Source organism: Scardinius erythrophthalmus, assembly GCF_964197995.2.
Source record: "Scardinius erythrophthalmus genome assembly, chromosome: 15".
Classification (NCBI taxonomy): domain Eukaryota; kingdom Metazoa; phylum Chordata; class Actinopteri; order Cypriniformes; family Leuciscidae; genus Scardinius; species Scardinius erythrophthalmus.
The window spans coordinates 14,895,529-14,917,872 of NC_138235.1; the positions used below are offsets into that span (position 1 = coordinate 14,895,529).

Consider the following 22,344-nt stretch of genomic DNA (forward strand, 5'->3'; position numbering starts at 1 on the left):
GAATCTGAAAATACGCGTCTTTCAGATCGAGAGAGATGAACCAGTCCCCCGGGCGAATCTGCGCGAGGATTTGACCGGTCGTGAGCATTTTGAACGGTCGTTTCACGAGCGCTTTGTTCAAATATCTCAGATCTAGTATAGGTCTGAGCGCTCCGCCCTTCTTGGGTACGAGGAAATAGCGGCTGTATAAGCCTGCCTCGGCAGCCAGAGGGTGAACCCGTTCTATGGCACCTTTGTGCAGTAAATTCGCTATCTCTGTGTGAAGCAGATGGGCTGCATCTGCTTTCACTTGTGTCTCGACCCGGGCGCGAAAACGCGGGGGGCGGCGAGCGAATTGAAGCGAATAGCCCTTTATCACTGTGTTTAATACCCATTCCGACATTCCCGGAATAGCTTTCCATGCATTCGCACTCATAGCTAGGGGTCGGATAGCCTCCGGGTCCCGCCCGCCGCACAGCGCGGGACGGGGAGCCTGTGGCGGTATGTGCGCGAGTCGCGCAGTGACAGTGAGGGGAGACGGGGGCTCGCTGATAGCGGCAGCCGGCTGAATGACGCTGTGAGAGAGCGTTTTGAGCAACGGCTCGCGGCGCGGAAGCGGGGCGGGCTCGTGAGTGTGTACATGAGAGCGTGCGTGCTGTATAGCGGGCACAGGACTCTTTATTAACGCACAGCCGGCGGTGGAGTGCTTTCGTCCCCGAATGTGTGAGGCAGAGCGGGCACTGTGTAGGTGTGAGCACTGGGTTGTGGGCACGTGACCTACAGCTAACACTCGAGCGGCCGTAGCGCGCTTTATGTGAGTGCACTCTGTGGGGTACACAGGGGGGATTGTGCTTGTGTGTAGTGATGAGCACTGGGGTGTGGGCATGTTTACTACACTCATAGCACTGACGGCGTGAGCCGGATGACCAGATTTTACACTCTTTATTCGATTTATCTGGGTCGCCGTAAAAACGGCGTTTGTGTGCAGGCGAGAGAGTTGAGAAACTGGCTCGTTGGCTGCGGTGGACACTACTGCAGTAGCCTTTATCAAGGGGACTGGCAGAGGGATACAGGTTAGCTTCGACGGCGGTCCGGCCGCGGCGGGACTCAACCGTCTTTTCCTCCTTGCGAGTGCTAGGAGGATTTCGCAGGCTCGGTTTTCAGCGAAACTCTAGGCCGGGGACCCCGCGGGGGTGGCGGCCTGTGTTGGCTGGTGGAGCGGGACCTGGGTCGGCCGCGCTGACGCTGCTGCGATGCTGGAGGTCGGGAGGGGCGCCGCGTGGGACTGCGTGCAGGAGGCTGAGTTTTAGAGCGGCCTGCAGCGGAGCTCGAGCGGCGGGGCAGGAAGAGGTTCATGGCCTGTGACGCCTTCTGAACTTCCGAGAAGCTGTCCACGAGGCCACTTACCGCGGGGCCGAAGAGGCCGGCGGGTGAGAGCGGGGCGTTGAGAAAAACGGACCGCTCTTGCTCTCCCATGTCGGCTAGCGTTAGCCAGAGGTGGCGCTCAATGACAGTCAGCGCAGCCATAGATCGTCCGATCGCTTGGGCTGCTGTTTTCGTCGTGCGAAGAGAGAGATCCGTCGCACTGCGCAGGTCGGTCAAAGCAGATTTATCAAGTTTTCCCTCGTCGAGCTGGCTGAGGAGGTCGGCTTGAAAAACTTGTAAAACCGCCATAGTGTGCAGGGCTGAGGCGGCTTGCCCAGCGGCGGAGAAAGCGCGGCTGGCAAACGCCGAAGTAGTCCTGCAGGCCTTGGACGGGAGGGCAGTCTTTGAGCGCCATCTCGCGGATGGGGGGCAAAGATGCGCTGCAACCGCTGGTTCGACCGGTGGGATCCGGTCATACCCTTTCTCCTTGGCTCCGTCTACGCGAGAGAGAGTAGATGAGGCCGGAGAACGGAGTCTGGCCGAAACTGGAGCGTCCCAGGATTTGGTAAGCTCCTCGTGAAGCTCCGGCAGAAAAGGCGCTGGCCTGGACACTGGAGCTCGTCGACTGGCGGGCAGAAAGCACCCGTCGAGTCTGTTGGGCGGAGTCACCGCTGGCGGGGACCATTCGAGGCCCAGGTGTTCGACTGCTGCCGTGAGGAGGCGGAGAAGCTCGGCGTCCACACTGGCGTGAGTCCTGCTGGACGCTCTGGTGGAGGAGGCGGAGCGGACAGAACCGGACCATTCCTCGCTGTCCGACGCCATTAGTGAGCACGTGTCCAGTAGCGCGTCATCATCCGCTTCATCCCCTGAGGCGACGGCATCGAGGGCGTGAGCCGTCGGCTGCGCGTCGGGAAGCGGGGGCGGAGAAGGAGAGAGCGAGGCTCGCGGGAGAGGCTCCGGCGAGGCCTTGGCTCGAGTCTCGGGCTCCGGTGGTCGCTGCGAGCGGCGTTTCTTCTTACGCGGCCCGAGGACAGTTGGAGCAGATTCCGTGAAGAGGGCGAGTCGAGCCCGCAGGGTCGACATCGGCAGCTCTTCACAGAAAGCGCAGCCGCCCGTGGAAAGCGCGACGGCTGCGTGGTCCTGGCCCAGGCAGAGAGCGCAGAGAAGATGGCGGTCTCCGTCGCTGAGCGCGGAGCGGCATGAGCCGCACGTGGTGCGAGGCATTTGCAACAACGCCTCTGCTCTTTTAGAAAGTGCTGCGGAAGCAAGAACACACACAAAAGAGCTTGCAAAGGATATTCGCCGGATAGCTGAGCTGGCACGGCAGGCTGAAGGCGGCGAAGATCGTCCGGCTTCCTCAGGCTGACCTAAGCTGGCTCGTTAGCTGGGCCTTGAAGGACAACGGCGACGGCTTCCTCTCCGAGATCAGCGATGCGAGTGCTTCGCTGAAAAGACAGAAATCAGAGAATATAGCCTACGAGCCTTCCTTATATATGCTCTGACGCCGCCCATTCTGGCGGGCTGTGACGCGCTAGGGCGCGCGCGCCCTCATTGGGCGTGACGTCACGCCAGGCTCACTGGTAGGCTTAAGCAGTTGCCGCGCGGCAGCCAATGAGCGCGCAGTATGCCGCTCTAGCTCAGCTGCCCGCAGCTGCACTGCGTTGACAAAAAATGAAATTAAGGATAATTTTTGGCTTCAGTATCTCGAGAAAAGAAGACTTTCCCGCAGCGTAAGCAAGCTTACGCAATACGAGAGAACCTCTCGTAAGAGAACTGTATTTTGTTGTTGTCGTCTGAATATATTTTGAAATGTAATTTTTCAGCATCGTTACTCTTCACATGATCTTTCAGAAATAATATGCTTTCTATTATGAATCTATAATATGCTGTTTTGCTGCTCAAGAAACATTTCTTATTCATTTTGAAAACAATTTTTTATGGAAACTGATACAAATATAAAATAAAATAAAAAGGATTATTTGATGAATAGTCCAAAAGAACAGCATTTATTTTAATAGAAATCTTTTGTAAGATTACAAATGTCTTTATTTTTTATTTACTTTTGAACAAGTACACAACACAAATACCATTGGAGCTTCATTTTCTGAGTGTTTTTATTATTATTTATTGGTTCTTCTTCTGTGTGTTCAGTTGTACACAGACACAATCTACAGTGTTTATTCAGTGGACTAATTAAAGCAAATGAATCAGTGAAGTAGTATACACAGCTCTCCTGGACGTCCTCTTCATGATTTCTGTGTGTTTGTGAGGAGTCGAGTGTGTCTTTGAGCACAGCGTTCACTTCCTGAGGCCTCTCTTAGTTCTCTTTGTCCTAGAAGAAAAAATAGCCAAGAAAGCAACAGCCTTTAGTTTACATCACCGCCATGAACCATGTTTTGTTAACTGATTTTTTTTTTAAAGTCAATATTTAGAAGTAAGTAATAGTATGTATATAATTATGTATAGTATGTCGTGAGTCTGAGAGAATCATTGGCTGCCATCTCTGTATACGCTAGTAGCGTAGTGCTGTTTGGCGCGAAAATGAGTGGACATTTATCATGCTTTATCAGCGGAAACAACGGGAGAATTAGTACCTGTACTGCTGAACAACAGAAAAGATCTGAAGCCAGAACGCAGAGAAACGTGCGTAATCATCGGTACGGCATCCAAGAAATATTTGATGATGGAAAGATGCTCAAGTTACTTATTTAGACAGGTAAGATCATTAATTATATATTGTGTTAATTGTCGATATTTAGAGTTTTATAAACTATATTCACTGCTTCCGGTAACAGCCGTACTTGAGTATAGTTCCGGCAGAAGAGTGACCTCTGACCCGACTCATGACATATTGATGAACAAAACACCGGTCACGAATTAGAAGTCTAAAACGAGAATTTTTACAGAGAAATGTGGGAGGAGCTTGAGTTTGTTGCCCAGCCCTGTTTGTTTGAACCACGAGAGGTGTCGACTCTCACCTGAGCTTACGCTACTCCTACATGCTCCACTACTCCAATCTTTCAATTGAATGCCACGTTTCTAGCATCTGTAAAACCGCATTCTTCCATCTTAAAATATATATCTAAATTACGAAATTGCTTTCAATGAAGAATGCGGAACAGTTAGTTCATGCGTTCATGACCTCAAGGCTAGATTATTGTAATGCTCTTATGGGTGGTTGCCCTGCACGCATAATAAACAAACCACAGCTAGTCCAAAACACTGCAGCTCGAGTTCTTACCAGAACCAGGAAGTATGACCATATTAGCCCGGTTCTGTCAACACTGCACTGGCTCCCTATTAAACATTGTATACATTTTAAAATATTGCTGATCACGTACAAAGCACTAAATGGTTTAGTTCCCCAGTACTTGAGCGAGCTCTTAACGCATTATAGTCCTTCACGACTATTGCGATCTCAAAACTCTGGCCAGTTGATAATACCTAGAATATCAAAATCGACTGCTTGCAGTAGATCCTTTTCCTATTTAGCACCAAATCTCTGGAACAGTCTTCCTAACATTGTCCGGGAAGCAGACACACTCTGTCAGTTTAAATCTAGACTAAAAACACATCTCTTTAACTTGGCATACACATAGAAAATTATACATTACTATTATTCAAACCAGTTAAACGATTATTAAGCTGCATAAATTTGGTCAGCTGGAACCGGGAACACTTCCTATAACACCCGATGTACTCGTTACATCATAAGAAGAATGGCATCTACGGTAATGTTAGTCTTTCTGCTTATTCTGAGGTTTACTGTAATCAGCTGGATCCAGGCCGTATCCAGACCAGATGGAGGACATGCGCCTGGACACGACCACAACTTATGATGTAGTCAGCCGGATATGGGCCGTATCCAGACCAGATGGAGGACCTGCACCTGGACACGACCACAACGCATCCCTGAAGTGTCAGCAGAAATTGTGTCACCTAGACTCTCATCGAAGGCTTCATCGATACGACAGCCATCGGCACTGACCCTCAACAAACCCGTCTCCATCCCAGTGTGATGACTCTGATCTTAAACCAGATGGAACTGGATAATATTCTGATTGTTCCAAACCAATCTGACTTCTGACCTATAATGCTGCCTGAATCATAATCATACACTGTTCATTCATTGGCCAGAGGAGAACTGCCCCCCCCCCCCCCCCCCGACTGAGCCTGGGTTCTCCCAAGGTTTTTTTTCTCCATTCTGCCACCTGATGGAGATTTGGTTCCTTGCCACTGTCGCCTTTTCCACCTTTGTTGCCATTGGCTTGACTTGCTTAGTTGGGGACATTAAATTTAACATTTAATTTAATATTCAACAATAATATTGATCTGCTTGCATTGACACTATTATATAAGAACTGAACTGAAAATTAATTGAGCAGCTAATTACCATTTTTCTTAATGTGACATATACGTCACATCAAAATTCCACCTACTGCTTTAAGGTTAACTGCCCGATGTGACATATGTCACCACAATATTTTAACTGGTTTTATATCAATTATTTCAAGAAATGTATTAAAATCAGGTTAAGTGTAATCTAGGATATGTTATTAAAACATTAGAACTGTTGCATGGGTTGAAACATACCTTTAGTAACAAAAACAAGTGTTTTTAAAAATTGCTGACACTGCAACATGTGCTAACCAGACAGGCCATCATTTTGGAAATGTTGCCATGGCAACAAAAATGCACACATTGTCACATGACTGAACCTGGGTGTTCCTTATATGTCACTAAGGGACTTCCTGAGTTGAAAGTAGGGGATAATGCTTTAAAAAGACCTTTCCAGATAATCACCAGTGTTTGTGACACCCGCGTCACCATGGGTTCTTATTTAAAACAAAAATGAAACGTCACTGAACTTACTTAAGCTGGACTGTGATGCTTTTTCCTTCTGGAAACAAACTTTTTAGCATTATTTTCCTGTTAAAGCTGCTTTGAAACAATCTGTATTGTAAAAAGCGCTATATAAATAAATGTGGCGACATGTGTCGAGTCAGAGGTCATTCTTCCGCCGGAACTAGACTCGCGTGCAGCAGTTGCTGGAAGTTACTATTCATTCCCATTGTAAAGCTGGGAATATTTTTTTAATATAACTCTGATTGTGTTTGGCTGAAAGAAGAAAGTCATTTACACTTAGGATGGCTTGAGGGTGAGTAAATCATGGGATCATTTTCATTTCTGGGTGAACTAACCCTTTAAACTACACAAAGAATGATCTTGTTTAAGATAAGATCTAAGAGTGCACCAATGTCTTAAACTACTGTCAATATAGGCAGCTCACTAGGTTTTGGAGCAGAGCTTCTCCCTCTGCTGACTAATCATGTGTGTGAGAGGTTAGTGCTGGACATGCACAGGTACAGTAAATGCTGAGTTTGCAGTGCAGTAGATTGCAACTCAATGCCGTCATGCCCTCTAGCGCTTTAGTGTCGGTCTCCCACGATCATTTTCTGCCTCAGAAGCAGCTCTGCCATCTGACAGGTCTGTCACTCTGTCTGACAATGCATTCACAAACACTCTGTGTCTGTGTCCCAAGCCTGAGGCAGGAGTGGATGAGTCAGAGTTTGATTTGCATGAGAAAGTCCTCCAGCAGGGTTAAAAAAAAGAAGCTATACCAAACCCTGAGAGAATGGCACAGGTATATGTTAACCAAAGTAATGCCAGAACCAGTTGGGTGGACAACTATCACAAACTTGCCGACCTTCTGAGTGTCAAGTTTATTAATCTTCATGCAGATTTGATGATGAGTAGATTGACTCCTTGTGCATACAAAAATCTCACTGGATTATTACAATTAATAGCAAAAGGAATGTTTGGACATTTAAAACAATATTTCCTACTGACACACTACAGCAAAAGATATAAATAACTAGCTTAAAAACTTATTTTGGGGTGAAACTATTAATGTGCCTCACAGTACTACTGTATGCCAGCTTTCTGTTTAGAAATGTCAACAAGACAAAAATGACAATTATACTTGCGGTTACTCCGGTGACATTATCACAGTGGCTTTCTCCAGTTCTCTGGTTTAGTTTGGGAAGCTTATTTTATGGTTATAAGAAAAAACCCTTGAGGGTTTTCTTCAAGTGAAATCGAAGAATCAACTGGTGTGACATCATTTAGAACAAAACCAGGCCAAAACGAAGTTCGTTTGGAGTTCAATTCGGGACTTCGAAACAGCTTGCCAAAGCGAACTTATCCGGAAACTTTTCAGCTAGTAAACAACTTCGTACTACCATTGGACCGGGGTGATTATGTAATAATACGTTTGGCTTTCACTTGGAAATCTTTTCTATTTCATTTCTTCTGTTTAGTCCATCTAGATAAAACATGAACAGAGTGGAGAGCTGCTTTATAGTACAAATTAAAGTGTAATTCTCTTTTAAAAGCAACACTGACACTGTTTTTCATGGTCAATACTGTAAAGCTGTTCTATTCTATAAAGTGCTATATAAATAAATGTGATGTGACATGACTGGAGTGCCGAAATGCAGAGCTGGTGCCAACATCCTCATCGCTATGATCTGATGCTTTCTTAAAGGATTAGTTCACCTCAAAATGAAAATTTCCTGATAATTTACTCACCCCAATGCCATCCAAGATGTCCATGTCTTTCTTTCTTCAGTGGAAAAGAAATTACAGTAAGTCTATTGAGGAAAACATTTCAGGATTTTTCTCCACACAATGGACTTCAATGGCAACCAGAATGTTGAAGTTCAAATCAATGCAGTTTCAAAGGGCTCTGAAGTGCTTCAAAGGGCTCTGCACGATCTCACCTGAGGAACAGGGTCTTATCTGGCGAAACGATTGTTCATTTTCTAAAAAAAAATAAAAAATGTAGATACTTTTTAACCACAATTGTTCATCTTGTGCTGGTCTGCGACGCGCCACGCATTGCGTCATCACGTTGGAAAGGTCATCAAGGTCAAAGTTATTTGTCTGTGTACTCCGGTTCAAAAAGGTAGGGAAGGGCGAAAAATTCCATCTCATTTTCTCTTCCAACTTCAAAATCGTCCGACATCTTTGTTTTAATTTATTATTATTATTTTGTTCTTTTTTTTTTTCGTGACCTTACCAACGTGATGACGTAATACGTGGCGCATCGCAGACCAGCACAAGACGCACAATTGTGGTTAAAAAGTATATGCATTTTTTTTTTTTTTTTTTTAAATGACCGATTGTTTCGCTCGACAAGACCCATATTTCTCGACTCGGATCGTGCAGAACCCTTTGAAGCACTTCAGAGCCCTTTGAAACGGCATTGATTTGAACTTCAACATTCTGGTTGCCATTGAAGTCCACTGTGTGGAGAAAAATCCTGAAACGTTTTCCTCAAAAAACTTAATTTCTTTTCCACTGAAGAAAGAAAGACATGGACGTCTTGGATGGCATTGGGGTGAGTAAATTATCAGGACATTTTCATTTTGAGGTGAACTAATCCTTTAACTGCTGTTTTCTCACATGTGTCACTTTTGATGTGTGTTTATTTTGTTACTGACAGGAAAGTGCGCCCTGCACTAGTACAATATAATATCACATAAACAGAATTGTCAGAGTCTGAAATCGGACTGGATTCATCCAGACTGATGGAAGTTAGTGCATATGAACATACATAATGACTGTAGGTTTAGGGGTGGACCCTCATGCTTCCTTTCATACTAATCGCATCGTATGCATTCATTCAAAATCGCTACCTCGTGCAATAGTCGTTTTTTCATGAGATCAGGTTGGACAAACATAGATGAACTCACGTTTTCTGGTGGTCACTGACTCTGTTCCTCAGGACATTGACCTGTAGAGAGATGCACAATGAAAAACATGAAATATCTCACTGAACAGGATAATAAGATCATGATGACTTTTTATTCTTTGAATAACGTGCACTGATGACTCGTACACATAGAGACTAGAAAAAAGTTTTAAGAAAGTAAATAGGGTTGTTTCTGATTTCATGTTGAGACTGTAAAACTCCAGGTGATAAAGCCTTACCTCATATTTCTGTCTGGTAAACTGGTACTGTAACTCAAACTTCTCTGCTTCTAGTTGACGCATCCAGCTCCACAGTTCGTTTGCTTTCTCCCTGATGAGAAATAGAGAGAAAGTGTCGTTCTCTTATAGTTAAATCTGCTTGATTGCTATTTGTATAGAATAGTAATCTAAAAGTTAAGGAGTAGTAAAAAAATCTGACTGGATGAGACAGAGTTGTGCTATTGAACTACATTACTAGGTGGGGGAATTTGTTTGTTATTAGGGTTGTCACAGTAACAAAATTTCAGTAGTTGGACTTGGTACCAATGGCAGTAAAATGTTGAGCTTCTCTGTGCCAATTTCAGTTCCAGAGAAAAAAAAACTGTTGAATTGTCTCGTCCGTTGATTATTACTGTCAGTCATTGCAGTTTCCAATTCAATGGTCCCTTTTGAACATTCTGTTGACTATAAGTAACTTAGCAACTACATGTCAACTCATTAGAGTATTGTACACTGTGAATACCTGCTAAAACTCTACTAATACACTAATGAGAGTTAGTAGACATGTTGGTGCAGTGTTACTTATAGTCAACAGAATGTATTAAAGGAACCATCAAAATAAAGTGAAACCACGGATTCTGACTAACTTACTGACTGGCATCTCTAATAGGCCATTGCGTTCACATGCTCAACAGATATGATTGTGATTGGCTACAACGCTCAACACTTGTAAAACATGCTGTAAATAGAAACCTTTGATGCTCAAGGAGCGCTCAAACAAACATGAAGGATAGTGTTTGAAAGCGTCTATCAGTGTGTACCGAATATATCCGGTACTGCAGAAATGCTGGTATCGTCAATCTTTTTTTATTACTGACTGTATTCTACTGGTACGTTTGACAACTCTATTTATTATTAATAATAAATGTATTTTTTTATCATATTAATGTTGTTTTTCTGCTTTGTGTGCTTTTCTCTCATTATCTCATGTCTTTCACAAAAACTACATGACTTTCTTTTTTGTCTATTCAATGGAAGTCATTGGGAAGCAAAACTGTTTGTGTTCCACAGAAGAAAAAAGAGTAAATTATGACAAGTTTTCATTTCTGGGTGGAGTTTTCCTTTTAACTGTGGACAAACTGAAATGCATGACCTGATGTAGCACTACACCTGCTCCTACTTGTAGAATGACTGTTCAAACCTGAGAATGGAGTCGTTGGCATTATCGATGTCCAAAGGTTTGCGCCGATCGCCAAGAATCTTCTTCTTCTTTTCTCTCTCAGTCTGTTTCTTCCCACTCCGTCTCTCTATCTGCAAAACATTTTTTTTGATACATATATAAATGTTGACAACATTTCTGTCACTCAACATGTTGGGAGACAAAAAAAAAGCCTTTTTCTGAGCGAGATTCATACTGTCTCAACTCTGACCTTCTGCATGTAACCACCGAAGTGCAGATTGGTGAGCGTCTTCTTCTTCTTGGCATCATCCTCTGCTCTCTTTTTGGCTTCCTCTTCCTCCTTGCGAGCTCTTTCTTCCTGAGCATTTGGACACAGGAAAGGATTTGCAAAGCTAATACCAGTTTGCTTGAGTGCTCAACGTCCCAGTGCGTTTGGTTTCTACTGACCTCCACACGCTTCTGTCGTTCCTTCTCGCGCTCGCTGCGGATCCTATGCTGCTCTGCTCGCTCGGAACGCCGTTTCTCCTGCGGGATCAGTCATGTTACAACTTTGACAGCTTTATATGCAGGGAGAGATCACTCAACAAGAGCTAATGGTGGCGTTTATTCTTCAAAATGACAGAGCGGCTGATTGAACGACAGATCTGATTGATTCGACACTTGTCTGTTGAGTCACATTCAGGCTTGAACTGATTATTAATGGACCTACCGGAATGTTTTCAGTCTGGGTCACATTTGTCTCAATGGGCGCATTCTTGTCATTTCTCTGTTTTTGTATTTTGTAAGTAATTAATTTGTGAATAGAAGCTTTACATAATAATGAACAGAGGCCATGTGATGGGACAGCATTGTTCACTCACAATCCTGTCTGTTAGGCTGATGAGTTCTTCCTCCTCCTTCTTACGGCTTACAAAGTGAGCTTCAATCAATGTCTGGAGCTCATTCAGGTCCTTCTCCATACGCTTACGATGAATATCCTGTGGGGGGAAAAATGTACCTTTGAGATTGTATCTGTGACAGGTTGCCTGAAAATTTGTGCAGGTTCAGATTGGCTAGTGACTACGAATGAATGTTTTTATTTAGCAAGATATTTCAGTACTTTCTAATATGTATATATATATATATATGTTTTATTTTTTATTCTAGAGTGGTTTGACATTAATTATAAAAAAAACTAATCCAATTCAATTGCAAAGTAATAATAATAAATATAGCCGCCAGCATCAATTATCGGGGTTCAAGCAATTTAAGGCCTTAAAGCACATATGTGTAAAAAGATACTAAGTTGTATTTAGCAAGCATGAAACCACTTAAATCATAGAAGAAAAAGACAATTTTCAGCCATTACAGGCAATTTACTAAAGAAATATATGTTTTTTTAAAGCTTTTTAACAGAACAGTAATTCATTGGCCGATGGCGGACATGTTTTTTGAGATACATCAATGTACACATAGACAATAGTGGCAGCTCGAACAAAGACACGGCATGCCAATTTTCAAGTCAGTCGGACTAGTGGTGAAGTAGTTATAGCCGTTTTCATGTTTTTTCTGCCACGTCCTTTCAACGTGACCACAGAATAAGCTCTTAAATAGTTGCGCTGAGTTTGGTGAATTTTTGTGAGATTTGGTGAATCTCATTCCGTTATAACCATTTTAGTAAAAGTGTCTCCTCCCACTTCGAACGTTGTGGCCGCCCTTAGGGACCGTGAACCAAAAACCTAGGACAAGTTCGCAAAAGTAGTTTTTTCAAAAAAACAAAAATACCTGAAAACTTCGCCAAATGACAATTTGTCCGCCTTGATTCAAGGATTCCAATGATATAATACACTTGAGCCTACGCCTAATGGTTTAGGAATTATGAGCCATTTTGTACTTTTGACCGTTGTAGCGCCCCCGTCAGGCCGATCAGGGCGGGCCTTGGTGACGTTGTAGGCGTTGTGAGTACTAACAGCCATCAAAGTTTCAAGTCTCTACGACTTACAGTTTGGTCTGCCCGATCACTTTTAGGGGGGAATGCTGATCCTTACAATAGGGTTTCAGCACTGCGCGCTTGAACCCCTAATGATGATAATAAACTTTAGATAGCAGAACTGAAGTGAGGGTATGGTGCTAAAAGACAAGTGGCAATCTTGAACCATCATAACCAAAGTAGTTTAGTCTCAGTAAACCTCCTGGGGATTTTACTCACATCAAAATCAACTCTTTCTCCATCTGGAATCTTTGGGGGCACGAGGTTCGGCAACATGAAAGGTCTGAAAAATATAACAATGGGCTTTCAAAATTCTGCATGACATGAAATCGTGTACTTTTGATCTTGATCTTTAGAAATGTAACAAATCAACTTACTTTAGGAATTTGGGTTTGGACTCTTCTGAAAAATGAAACATGCAATCAATCAATCAGAAGTCATTCAAAGTGATATGAGGGATCTTTTTACTTCTTTTTACTTTACAGTTTATTTGCACAATAAACGGTTATAGATGCTGACGAATATGTCATTAAATCCGCAAACTAGGTTACAACCAAAACAGCTGTATTTTTTTCTCTCTGTAGTGAATGTTATCATAAAAGGATTTGGGATGATCTAATGCTTAGTTTGAAGATACAATCAGAAGGGTGTGTGTGTCATAATACAGGTTTCAACACGTCGCAAACAATTACTGGAGTGCGGTAAATCTCAGGTTTCCTGACTTTAACCAATGCAATACCTCCTCCATCTTCTGTCGCATCTTCCCCATCTGAAAGAAAGATGGAAAGGAATTCAGCATCACTGACAGTGACATAGAGAACAGAGTGACAGAAGGAGAAACTGATGACAGATGAATGATGGGGAAATTACCATGCTTCACTTCAACTAGGCTATATACATGGAGCAAAATAATCATTTTATGATTTCAGTTAAATATCATTTGATGGATCAGTTCTAGATACACTGATATACACATAAGATATTAGTCATTTAAAAGGTTAACAACTATATAAAAGTGAAAATTATATTCTGAATGATAATGCATATTTATCTGTTGGGGGAAAGTAACCTTACAGTTTATCGACTTACCTTAAAATTGATTTTAAAGTTGATTTAAAACTTTTAAAACTAAAATACCTACGATTTATCTATACAATTTAATTCTGTGGAACAAAATGAGATATTTAGAATTTTCATTTTCTCACTTAATTAATTTCCTCAGAAAGTGTTTTCTGAATTAGACAATAGATGAGCCTGATGAACCCTTTTTTGCTATTTGATTCTATTTATTGGTTTATTTGGTTTAGATCTTTATCAGTGCAAACAATAACCCTTTTACAAAAACAGCAACGCTTGGATGAAACTTCAACATGGTTCTGCCCACAGATTTAATATAGATACTATCTATCAAGACTCTGCCCAAACTTTCTCTTTCTGCCTATAAGGCATTTATGTGGCTATAGGTCATATGTTTTGATAAGTCATTTGGCAGATGGTACAACTGAATATGAAAACAAAGTGCAAATTCCAAAAGACTGATGTTTCTTATATTCTTTTTTCATCTGCTTCTGGTTTAACCCTTAGTGTTGCTACATGGAAGATTTGCGGAAAGTTGTATTTTATTTGTATTATAAATATGCATTGTTTAACTTTATACAAAATATTTTTAACTCTGCTGCTCTTCTTTTTTTTGGGTTTGTGATTATTAGATTTGTTCCTGACTTTAGCCAAGCCAACCTTTGCTATGACCATCATGCATAATCATAACTTCTCTCCTCAAAACTATTTTATTTGGAATAATAAAAATATTGGGTATTTAAACAAAAAGAGATTTCACCCTGGCTTCAGAGCGTCTCTAAAGCCACGCCTCCTACAAAACACATGAACACACAGCAGATTCTGCAAATCCTCACGAGAGACGGAGTTAAACTACCTCATGTCTCAAAGCACGTAACATTACAATAATAATGAATGTAAACAACATTGCAGAGTTCTAGTTGTACCACCTGACTGCTGCAGATTAGCATTGATAGTAACACATAAATCCAAGTCTGAGGACGTGAACATCAACGGGTTGCCATCTCATTATTACGGTTACGACATGGCGTGAACGCAGCATAAGCGAATTGTTTTGGTTCAGGAGGAACTGTAAAAGGCGACTGCTGTTTGTTTGCAGCGCTCAGTGACTGACGTCTGTCTAATGGAGTAGGGTATGGAAATACATGGTAGCCAGGTAGGAAATTGGAAATTGAAAGCCAGGTAGGAAATTAGTCCGAATGCAATGATTGGACAAAGTTTTTTTTTTTTTTTTTTGTCCTGAGACTTCCACAGAAGATATATGTACATGTTTTAATATTTAGACCACTTTTATTATTGATTGCTATCAGAATATGAAGAGAGTTTCAAAAAGTATAACAGAAAAAAAAATTAATAGAAAAATTGCCTACTCAACATTTAAATAATTTCCAACATAACATTATCTTCATAATCTCCTCCCATTGTTTATAATATTTGTTTATTGACCACATCTCTTCTCAACAGAGCTTAAATTTGTCTCCCTATCATAAGTTATTGGAATAATACTGTATAACTATTGATAAAAGATGTTTAGCAAGTCACTTTTTAGCAAGTTTTTATTTTGTCATTTCTCTTAAGACTTAAAAAAACTTACCAGAAAGAGCTTTAGAATTTGTATCATACATGTGAAACATCTTGTACAGCATGTAAAACATATTTTTTACTGTATTTGTGCAACTCTTGATTAACTTGTAGGACACAGCTATTGCAATAAATCAGCCTCAGCTGCTGACAGGGCATTAAATATTTACTAGCAATCTACATTTTTACATTGTTTCGCAAAGTTTCCAATGTTCACTAATTGTCTGATTGTTTGATGGAGGGGTTTGAGGTCAAACTGAGGGGTTCATCAACAGGACTCACCGTGTTCCTGGGTCTCTTCCTCTCCTCCTGCTTCCCTATCCTCTTCTTGAGCCTCTAAATATGAGAAAGTTGCAGGACGGGTCTATTTAGCTTGCATTACTGTCAACTATAATTAATTTGTGTCGAAGTGTCAATCTGCATAAAGATTCTTTTGAGATTAGTCATTTGAGAGTGTAAAAAAAAAAAAAAAAATCTGTGTGTGTAAGACTCTTTTGGGAGAGTCTTGCGGTGAACTCTTTTGTGGAAGATTGAGAGAGTTAGTTCCTGAGGGCATGGGCATGATGGGAAGTGGCAGGTCAGTTAGATTAAAGCATTCCTCAAATCTCTCAGATGGTTTCACACTCACAGCAATCTCTACCAGCCACGCAACTGTTGTCCGTGATATACAGTAAATGTGTCGGCATGATTGAATTCAGACGACACCTAAAAAGTATTGTAGTACAAATGATAATACCATACTTTGATTTATACAACAGTTGTCCTCCAACCACAGCTTCAACTTTGATTAATGGCATAGCGGTAGATGTGGTAAGCCAATACAAGTATTTGGGCACCATTTTAGATGATAAACTATACTTTGACACCAATATATGTGTAAAAAAGCTAATCAGAGACTTTTTTCTTAAGAAAGTTGAATGGGTTTAATGTTGATAGATCACTTCTGAAAGCTTTTTATTCATCCTTTGTTGAGTTAATTTTAACCTTTGCTATGATCTGTTGGTTTGGCAATTTGAGTGTAATTAAGAAAAACAGATTGGGAAAAACTGTAAGCATATGTCGGAAAATAATTGGCACTGATCTCAACAGCATTGAGCATATACGAGGCCAGAGCTACACAGAGGGCAATGGCCATTTTGGCTAACATCACTCACCCACTACACTCTGAGTTTTGCCTCCTACCATCAGGAAGGAGGTATACCTACCGAAAACGTGCCAGGTCCAACAGATATTTGAGATCATTTTTAGCTGTTGGGTTTCTCAACAAACTATAGGTACATGTGTATTTATGTTTTTATCTATTTATTATCTCATGGTTTTATGTGTTTTTGTGCAAATGTGTATGTGTTGGCTACTTCTTGTGAACCAAATTGCCCCTTGGGGACATTAAAGATATTTCAATTCAATTCAATTCAGTTAGTTGGTCCTCAAATCTCATTGACCGAGCCGTTAAAACTCTTCACTGATCGCGGTCTCTGTTTGTATCATTTCACTTTTCTTCTTTTTCCAGACAGACTGTAAGACTCTGAAATTAGCGGTAGTGACTCTTTCTGTAGGTTACATTGTTCAGTTTACATTGGTACTTTATGCGTGAGTCATTGGCTGCGTTTACATGGACCCTAATAAACCAATTGTAATCGAACTATAGCACAGTTGGAATTAAAAAGCCATATAAGTAACCACGTCAATCGGAATAAAAATTTCATTTCGCATTGTAAGGGATGTTTTAAACCTATTCTGAAAAAAACAATAATAATAATTCTATTAATATTAAAGGGGTACTTCACTGCTGGCAAAAAGGGCTTTCAATAAAACTTGGATGCCTCTGCAGTAGAAAGGCATTTTCAAATCAGTGCTATCTGATTAGATTAGATTCTTCCCTTTTGCCAGATAGGTAGGAACATTTCAACACTCATAATGCACTGGGCCTGTTGCCATCCAAGGCCATCCAAGGGACTCGACTACACATGGATTTGCTAAACCAGAGTCAAATACCTCCTTGCTTTAATAGGAAATACTTCTTAGCAAACTTTTAGTTATAACGGTGTTGATTTTAATTGTTAAAGCATAAACATTTATCGGTTTCCAGTGTAGGATCAAGCATGTTGTAGGCAGTCGCCAAGTGCTGCAAAGAATCGTAAATATGGAGAGAACACACTAACGGTCAATCTGAAAAAACTCTGTATTTGTAGTCAACATTTCCAACTGGATGGCTACGAACACAGTGTTTTAGGCCAAACGGAGGGGAAAAACACTGAAAGAAACTGCCGCTCCGTCATTGCGTTTTATTTTTGACAGCAATAAACTTCCAGCAGTGGCTATTTACATTAAGTGCAAATAGCAATAGATTCTATTTACACATATGTAAAAATATCAGTGTTTTCTTTGCAATTGCGTGTTATAAAGTCAGAATTGCGAGAAATAAACTCGCAATTCTGACTTTATTTCTTGCGATTGCGACTTTATATCTCGCAATTCTGAAATCTTTTCTCAGAATTGTGAGTTTACATCTCACAATTCTGACTTTATAACACTATTGCGACTTTATAACACACAATTGCGACTTTATATCACAAAATTATGACTTTATAACTTGCAATTGCGAGAAAAGATGTAAACTCGCAATTGTGAGAAAAAAAGTAGCAATAACGTTTTTATTTTTAATTCTGTGGCGGAAACGAGCTTCCATAGATATGTGATGGGAAAAGGGAGAAGAACGAGTTCAGCAAAAGTTCTCGGGTCGATCGCGCCAAAAGTATCTGCAACGCACCTTACTCCCTACACCACTGCTTCCAGCAGATTACAAGAGGGGTTTTTTTTTGTAATTTTGTCTTGGCCCAACCAGACATTGGTGGGCGAAGTTAGTGAAAGTAACCTCTGCCAACAAGGCGGCCAATTTGCACAAACAGAAACTACATAAACTTCCTGGCCTTGTTTGAGGGCAAATCAACGTAGCCAGCATTATGCAAATACGTTACATGGTGACATGGCTATAATGGCAGGACTATAAACGAGGTGTTTAAGGCAGGTATATGGTATTACCATGTTACTATAGTACTTTTTTTGTGTTAGTGAATGGGCTTTGACAGATAAGCGTTCACTACCTTCCTCATGCTGCGTCTCCTCCTGCACCTCCTCCTGCTCCTCTTCTTGCACCTCTAAGCCATGCAATGCAGGTTATAAGCAAACAAACACAAAACTATCACTAAGATGGAAGCTAAGAGATCTGTCCACAAGTGGCACTGAAAGACAAGGATTAGTGATGGTATGCAGATCATTCAGATATTTCCGCTCAACTTTTTCCATATCATTGTCACTTTTGGGTGTTTTGTTAAAAAAAAACGGTAACACTTTAGAATACTGTTCCTCCATTAATGAATAACTACACAGGAACAAATGAGTAATGCATTAGTAACACTCTAGTAACTACTATTAACTAACAAGAAACTCTGATTAACGAATTAGTAAGTAATATCGCTCAGTTGAATGTGGTAGTTCACTATTAGCCAATAAGTAACTACCATTTTTCATGCCTCACTGAAGACTAAGAACTACTATATACAGGTTCATAATTAATATTTATAATGCACAATGTTTAATATAAGGTAATGGTAGCCCATTAGTAATGAATCAAGTGTTACTACATCATTCTAAAGGAACTACTAATAATTTGGATCAGAATTCTAAAGTGAAAAGCTTAATAACTACCTAATATTGACTGAAGTCATTGTAAGCTTTTGAGGTTTTTGTAAGGTTTTGGATGGTAATGACTCAAGTGTTTCCACATCTTTCTAAAGGAACTACTAAGTATTTGGATCAGTATTCTAAAGTGAAGATCATGGGAACGCACTAGTAATGACTAAAGTGTTACCAAATCCATCGGAAGCAATTGCTATTCAAAATCTTACAAAAATCTCAAAAGCTTACACTGACTTGAGTCAATATTAGGTATTATCATGTTTTTCACTTTAGAATACTGATCCAAATAATTAGTAGTTCCTTTAGAAGGATGTAGTAATACTTGAGTCATTACTAGTGGGTTACCATAGAGACAGAGCGCAACGCGTCATAATCTGAAGACCACGCCCACCGGGGGGGGGGAAACAGTCCAACGGTCTCCATTGACTTTGCATTGCGAGAGGCTGCCTCCTTGTCCTTTCTTGCTTCTAACAAAAAACAGAATAATGCCTAAAAGCTGCTATGTGAAAAGGTGTTCAGCAAACAAGCTAAGAAACCCAGAAATAAGTTTTCATAAGCTGTCGACCCCAAAAAAACGAGCGTTTGAGGACATAAAAGTGGATACAGGCTGGAACGAATGGGTAAATTGTGGGATCCTGACACTCAGTATGCACTAAAAATACACTACGTGTGCAGTAAGTTAAACATTTGGTCACTTGTGAGTCAAATATCCAAATGTCAGTTTTATATATTATATTTCTGTAAGATAAACTATCTGTGTCGCCGATTACGGTCTCCTCCAGCGGGCGTACGTTAGTTCTCAGAGTAATGAGACACGTGACGCTCTGTCTCAACTGCCTGTAGGGGAGAGTGGGGTGATTTGTGCCAGGGGGGAAGTAGTTCCACCCTTGTTTCTGGAAAACCATAGAAGAAATTGGTCATGTGACCACATAATTTTGAAAAGCAATCACTTTTAGACCACCTAGACCTACATACTCACAGGGGATAATCTTGAGAAGTGAGGAGATGGGCATGCCTCATCAGTGTTTGACTTGGCCTGCCTGCTATTTGTTTAATTTAGCTAACACTGATTTCAGTTTTGAGTTTGCACTATGTTATTAAAGAGAAGTTTTATTCCGTTTTTAAGTGGCCTATGTCACAATAGGATGTTTAGAAATTAGCCTAGTCACTTTATTCTTATATGTTACATAATTGACAGACAGCGCTATGTCAACAGGCATCTATTGCCAAAGCCTTTTTGCCTGAAATGATTCACAAATATCATATATTGTGTTGCTATGGTGCTCTAAATGGTTGCTAGGGCGTAGCTTGATAGCTTCACAATGATCCTGAGAGACTTATTGGTCGTCTGAGTAAAATGAGCCCGCCCCTTGTCTCTATGACACTGTGATCCAGAGTTGTGTTCAACACAAAATCCCTATGCAATTGACCATAGTAGGAAAAACACATGCTATGGATATTCCAGGGTGACAATATCTAAATAAACATTAAATGAGTAATTTTGTATTGAATTTGTCTTGCTTTCATATAGCATTACGGTTCATAACATTAAAATGTTCTGTTTTACTTCAGAAATCACTGGCACAATTTACCCCCAATGTATTCCCCCAAAGGCACAACTTCCCCCGCACCAGGGGCAAGTTGTGCCATGAGACCACTTTTTCCCAAGAGCTATATTTCTGAAACAATTCATTTCAGATCCAAAGTTATTGTTCTCAGGGATGCACCACATCCTGAAATATATGGACATCCTTAAGTTGAAGGCATTACTGCCATGGCCTCACTTTAAAGTCACTTTGAGTAAAAACTGGCACAACTCACCCCACTTTCCCCTACACCTTGTCACACAGCAGCTTTTAGGCATTTTTCTGTCTTTTGTTAGAAGCAAGAAATGACAAGGAGGAAGCCTCTGGCAATGCAAAGTCAATGGAGACGTTTTGATTGTTTTCCCCCCGGGTGTGGGCGTGGCCTAAATACGCTCTGTCTCTATTACCTTTTATTATAAATGATGCATTATTCATGTTATTATGAACCTGTAGATACTAGTTCTCAGGGAGGTATGAAAAAACAGTAGTTATTGATTAGCTAATAATGAACTACTACATTCATCTGAGTGCTATTACTTACTAATTTGTTAATTAGAGTTTCTTGTTAGTTAATAGTAGACTAGAATGTTAATAATTCGTTACTCGTTTGTTCCTGTGTAATTATTCATTAATGAAGGAACAGTATTCTAAAGTGTTACCAGAAAAACTCACTCCAACTGACAAGAAAATCTCAGATTCACAGTCATTAATCTACATGACGGTTCTCAACACGCTTACATGTCCGAACTTTGTCCGAATATGTATGATTTTTGGTTTAAAATGGCAGGGTAACACATGCAAAACCTGATCCGCTGGTATGGTTTGAAGGTTTTACTACTGTCTACCATTTCAAATTCCAGTGTAATAACAATATTTTAACAACTCTGTTGTTACAAAATGTTATTTATTTTAGGCCTACATAAACCACAATATATAGCCTACAGTACTCCGTAGCTGCAAGGCTGATATTTCTGACCTTTTCGTAAGCAAAAACAGTGTATGAAAGTTATTTTATGAAACACAAGACTTACCCTCCTGCTCCCTAGAGAACAAGACAAAATAGTGCTGTTATTTCCATTGTTCTCATAGCTCAAGTGCTTTCCCAACAGCTGCATGAATTCTCAGATTAAGTATACTTATCAGATGAGTCACAAGTAGATGGTGTTAAAATACCCTATTGCATTTGTGACTGTGGTAGACAGTTAATGCACAGTATTCTTATTCGGACACTAATATCACTAAAAGAAATATTTTAAGAGACATATTTGTCACTGATGGATGGATGATAATTGAGAGATAAATTGATACACTTACTCGTACTCTTCCACTTCTTCGTTGTCAGACATTTTTACTCTGTATTAAAAAATATATATTGTAATTATTAATGTTTTATTATCTCTTAATGAATGTTAATAACATAAACTCAGAAGTGAACCAAAAAACACACTGTTTTTCTAAATCATCAAAAAAAAATCTTATTCTTATTTTAAACATACATTTTGTACATCATACTGTTAATTTTTTCTGTACATAATATGCAAGATATAATCCTCTTACCTGATATCCAGCTGAGATGCAGAAAGAACGGTGGTCTTAATGTCCGAGAGGCAAGCTGTGGCTCTCCTCTTGATTCTTATATGATTGGAGCCGGGGGTCTTTGTTGGGGTCATACGTCTCGCTCACTGTGTTTATTTTTACCCTCAGAGATAAGTGGAGAATGGTCTTGAAAGCGCTCCCTAAAAGGCCGCTGCCATTGTTATGGTGAAGAGAAGTGAGAGACAGCTAATGTCCATATCGACGCAACTCTCTTGAGGTGTCCTGTGATAACATGTGGCACTGCTTATTCTCTGACCAGTCACACCATTCCATATCTCTACTCCTGCCAACAGCCTGAGACTGAGACAGAGACAGAGCTGTGTTCAGATCTACAGTTT

The 22,344-nt window shown here is 40.7% G+C and overlaps 1 protein-coding gene across 2 annotated transcripts; it reads right to left on the reverse strand.

Annotated features, from left to right (window-relative positions):
• Positions 1 to 3,150: 3,150 nt before the first annotated feature.
• Positions 3,151 to 22,344, reverse strand: tnnt2a (troponin T type 2a (cardiac)). Of its 2 annotated transcripts, XM_081387612.1 has the most exons (14): positions 21,968 to 22,344; positions 21,719 to 21,763; positions 18,230 to 18,283; positions 15,408 to 15,461; positions 13,207 to 13,236; positions 12,845 to 12,869; positions 12,687 to 12,750; positions 11,359 to 11,475; positions 10,946 to 11,023; positions 10,749 to 10,856; positions 10,520 to 10,629; positions 9,340 to 9,430; positions 9,102 to 9,142; positions 3,151 to 3,676 (listed from the first exon to the last, which is right to left on the reverse strand). In XM_081387612.1, the coding sequence occupies exons 7-14, from the start codon at positions 12,741 to 12,743 to the stop codon at positions 3,643 to 3,645; spliced, it is 636 nt and encodes a 211-aa protein (XP_081243738.1). In that variant the 5' UTR covers positions 12,744 to 12,750; positions 12,845 to 12,869; positions 13,207 to 13,236; positions 15,408 to 15,461; positions 18,230 to 18,283; positions 21,719 to 21,763; positions 21,968 to 22,344; the 3' UTR covers positions 3,151 to 3,642. The 2 variants fall into 2 exon arrangements, with proteins under 2 accessions (XP_081243738.1, XP_081243739.1); XM_081387613.1 differs by lacking the exon at positions 18,230 to 18,283 and having other exon boundaries at positions 21,968 to 22,172.

What these genes read in the sequence shown, in the direction of transcription:
- tnnt2a (XM_081387612.1), bottom strand. Translation starts at nt 12,743, where the DNA reads ATGTTGCCGAACCTCGTGCCCCCAAAGATTCCAGATGGAGAAAGAGTT. An exon ending in TCAGCCTAACAGACAGGATT is followed by an intron (nt 11,024 to 11,358) that starts GTGAGTGAACAA and finishes CTGATCCCGCAG; the next exon opens with GAGAAACGGCGTTCCGAGCG. An exon ending in AACGACAGAAGCGTGTGGAG is followed by an intron (nt 10,857 to 10,945) that starts GTCAGTAGAAAC and finishes CCAAATGCTCAG; the next exon opens with GAAGAAAGAGCTCGCAAGGA.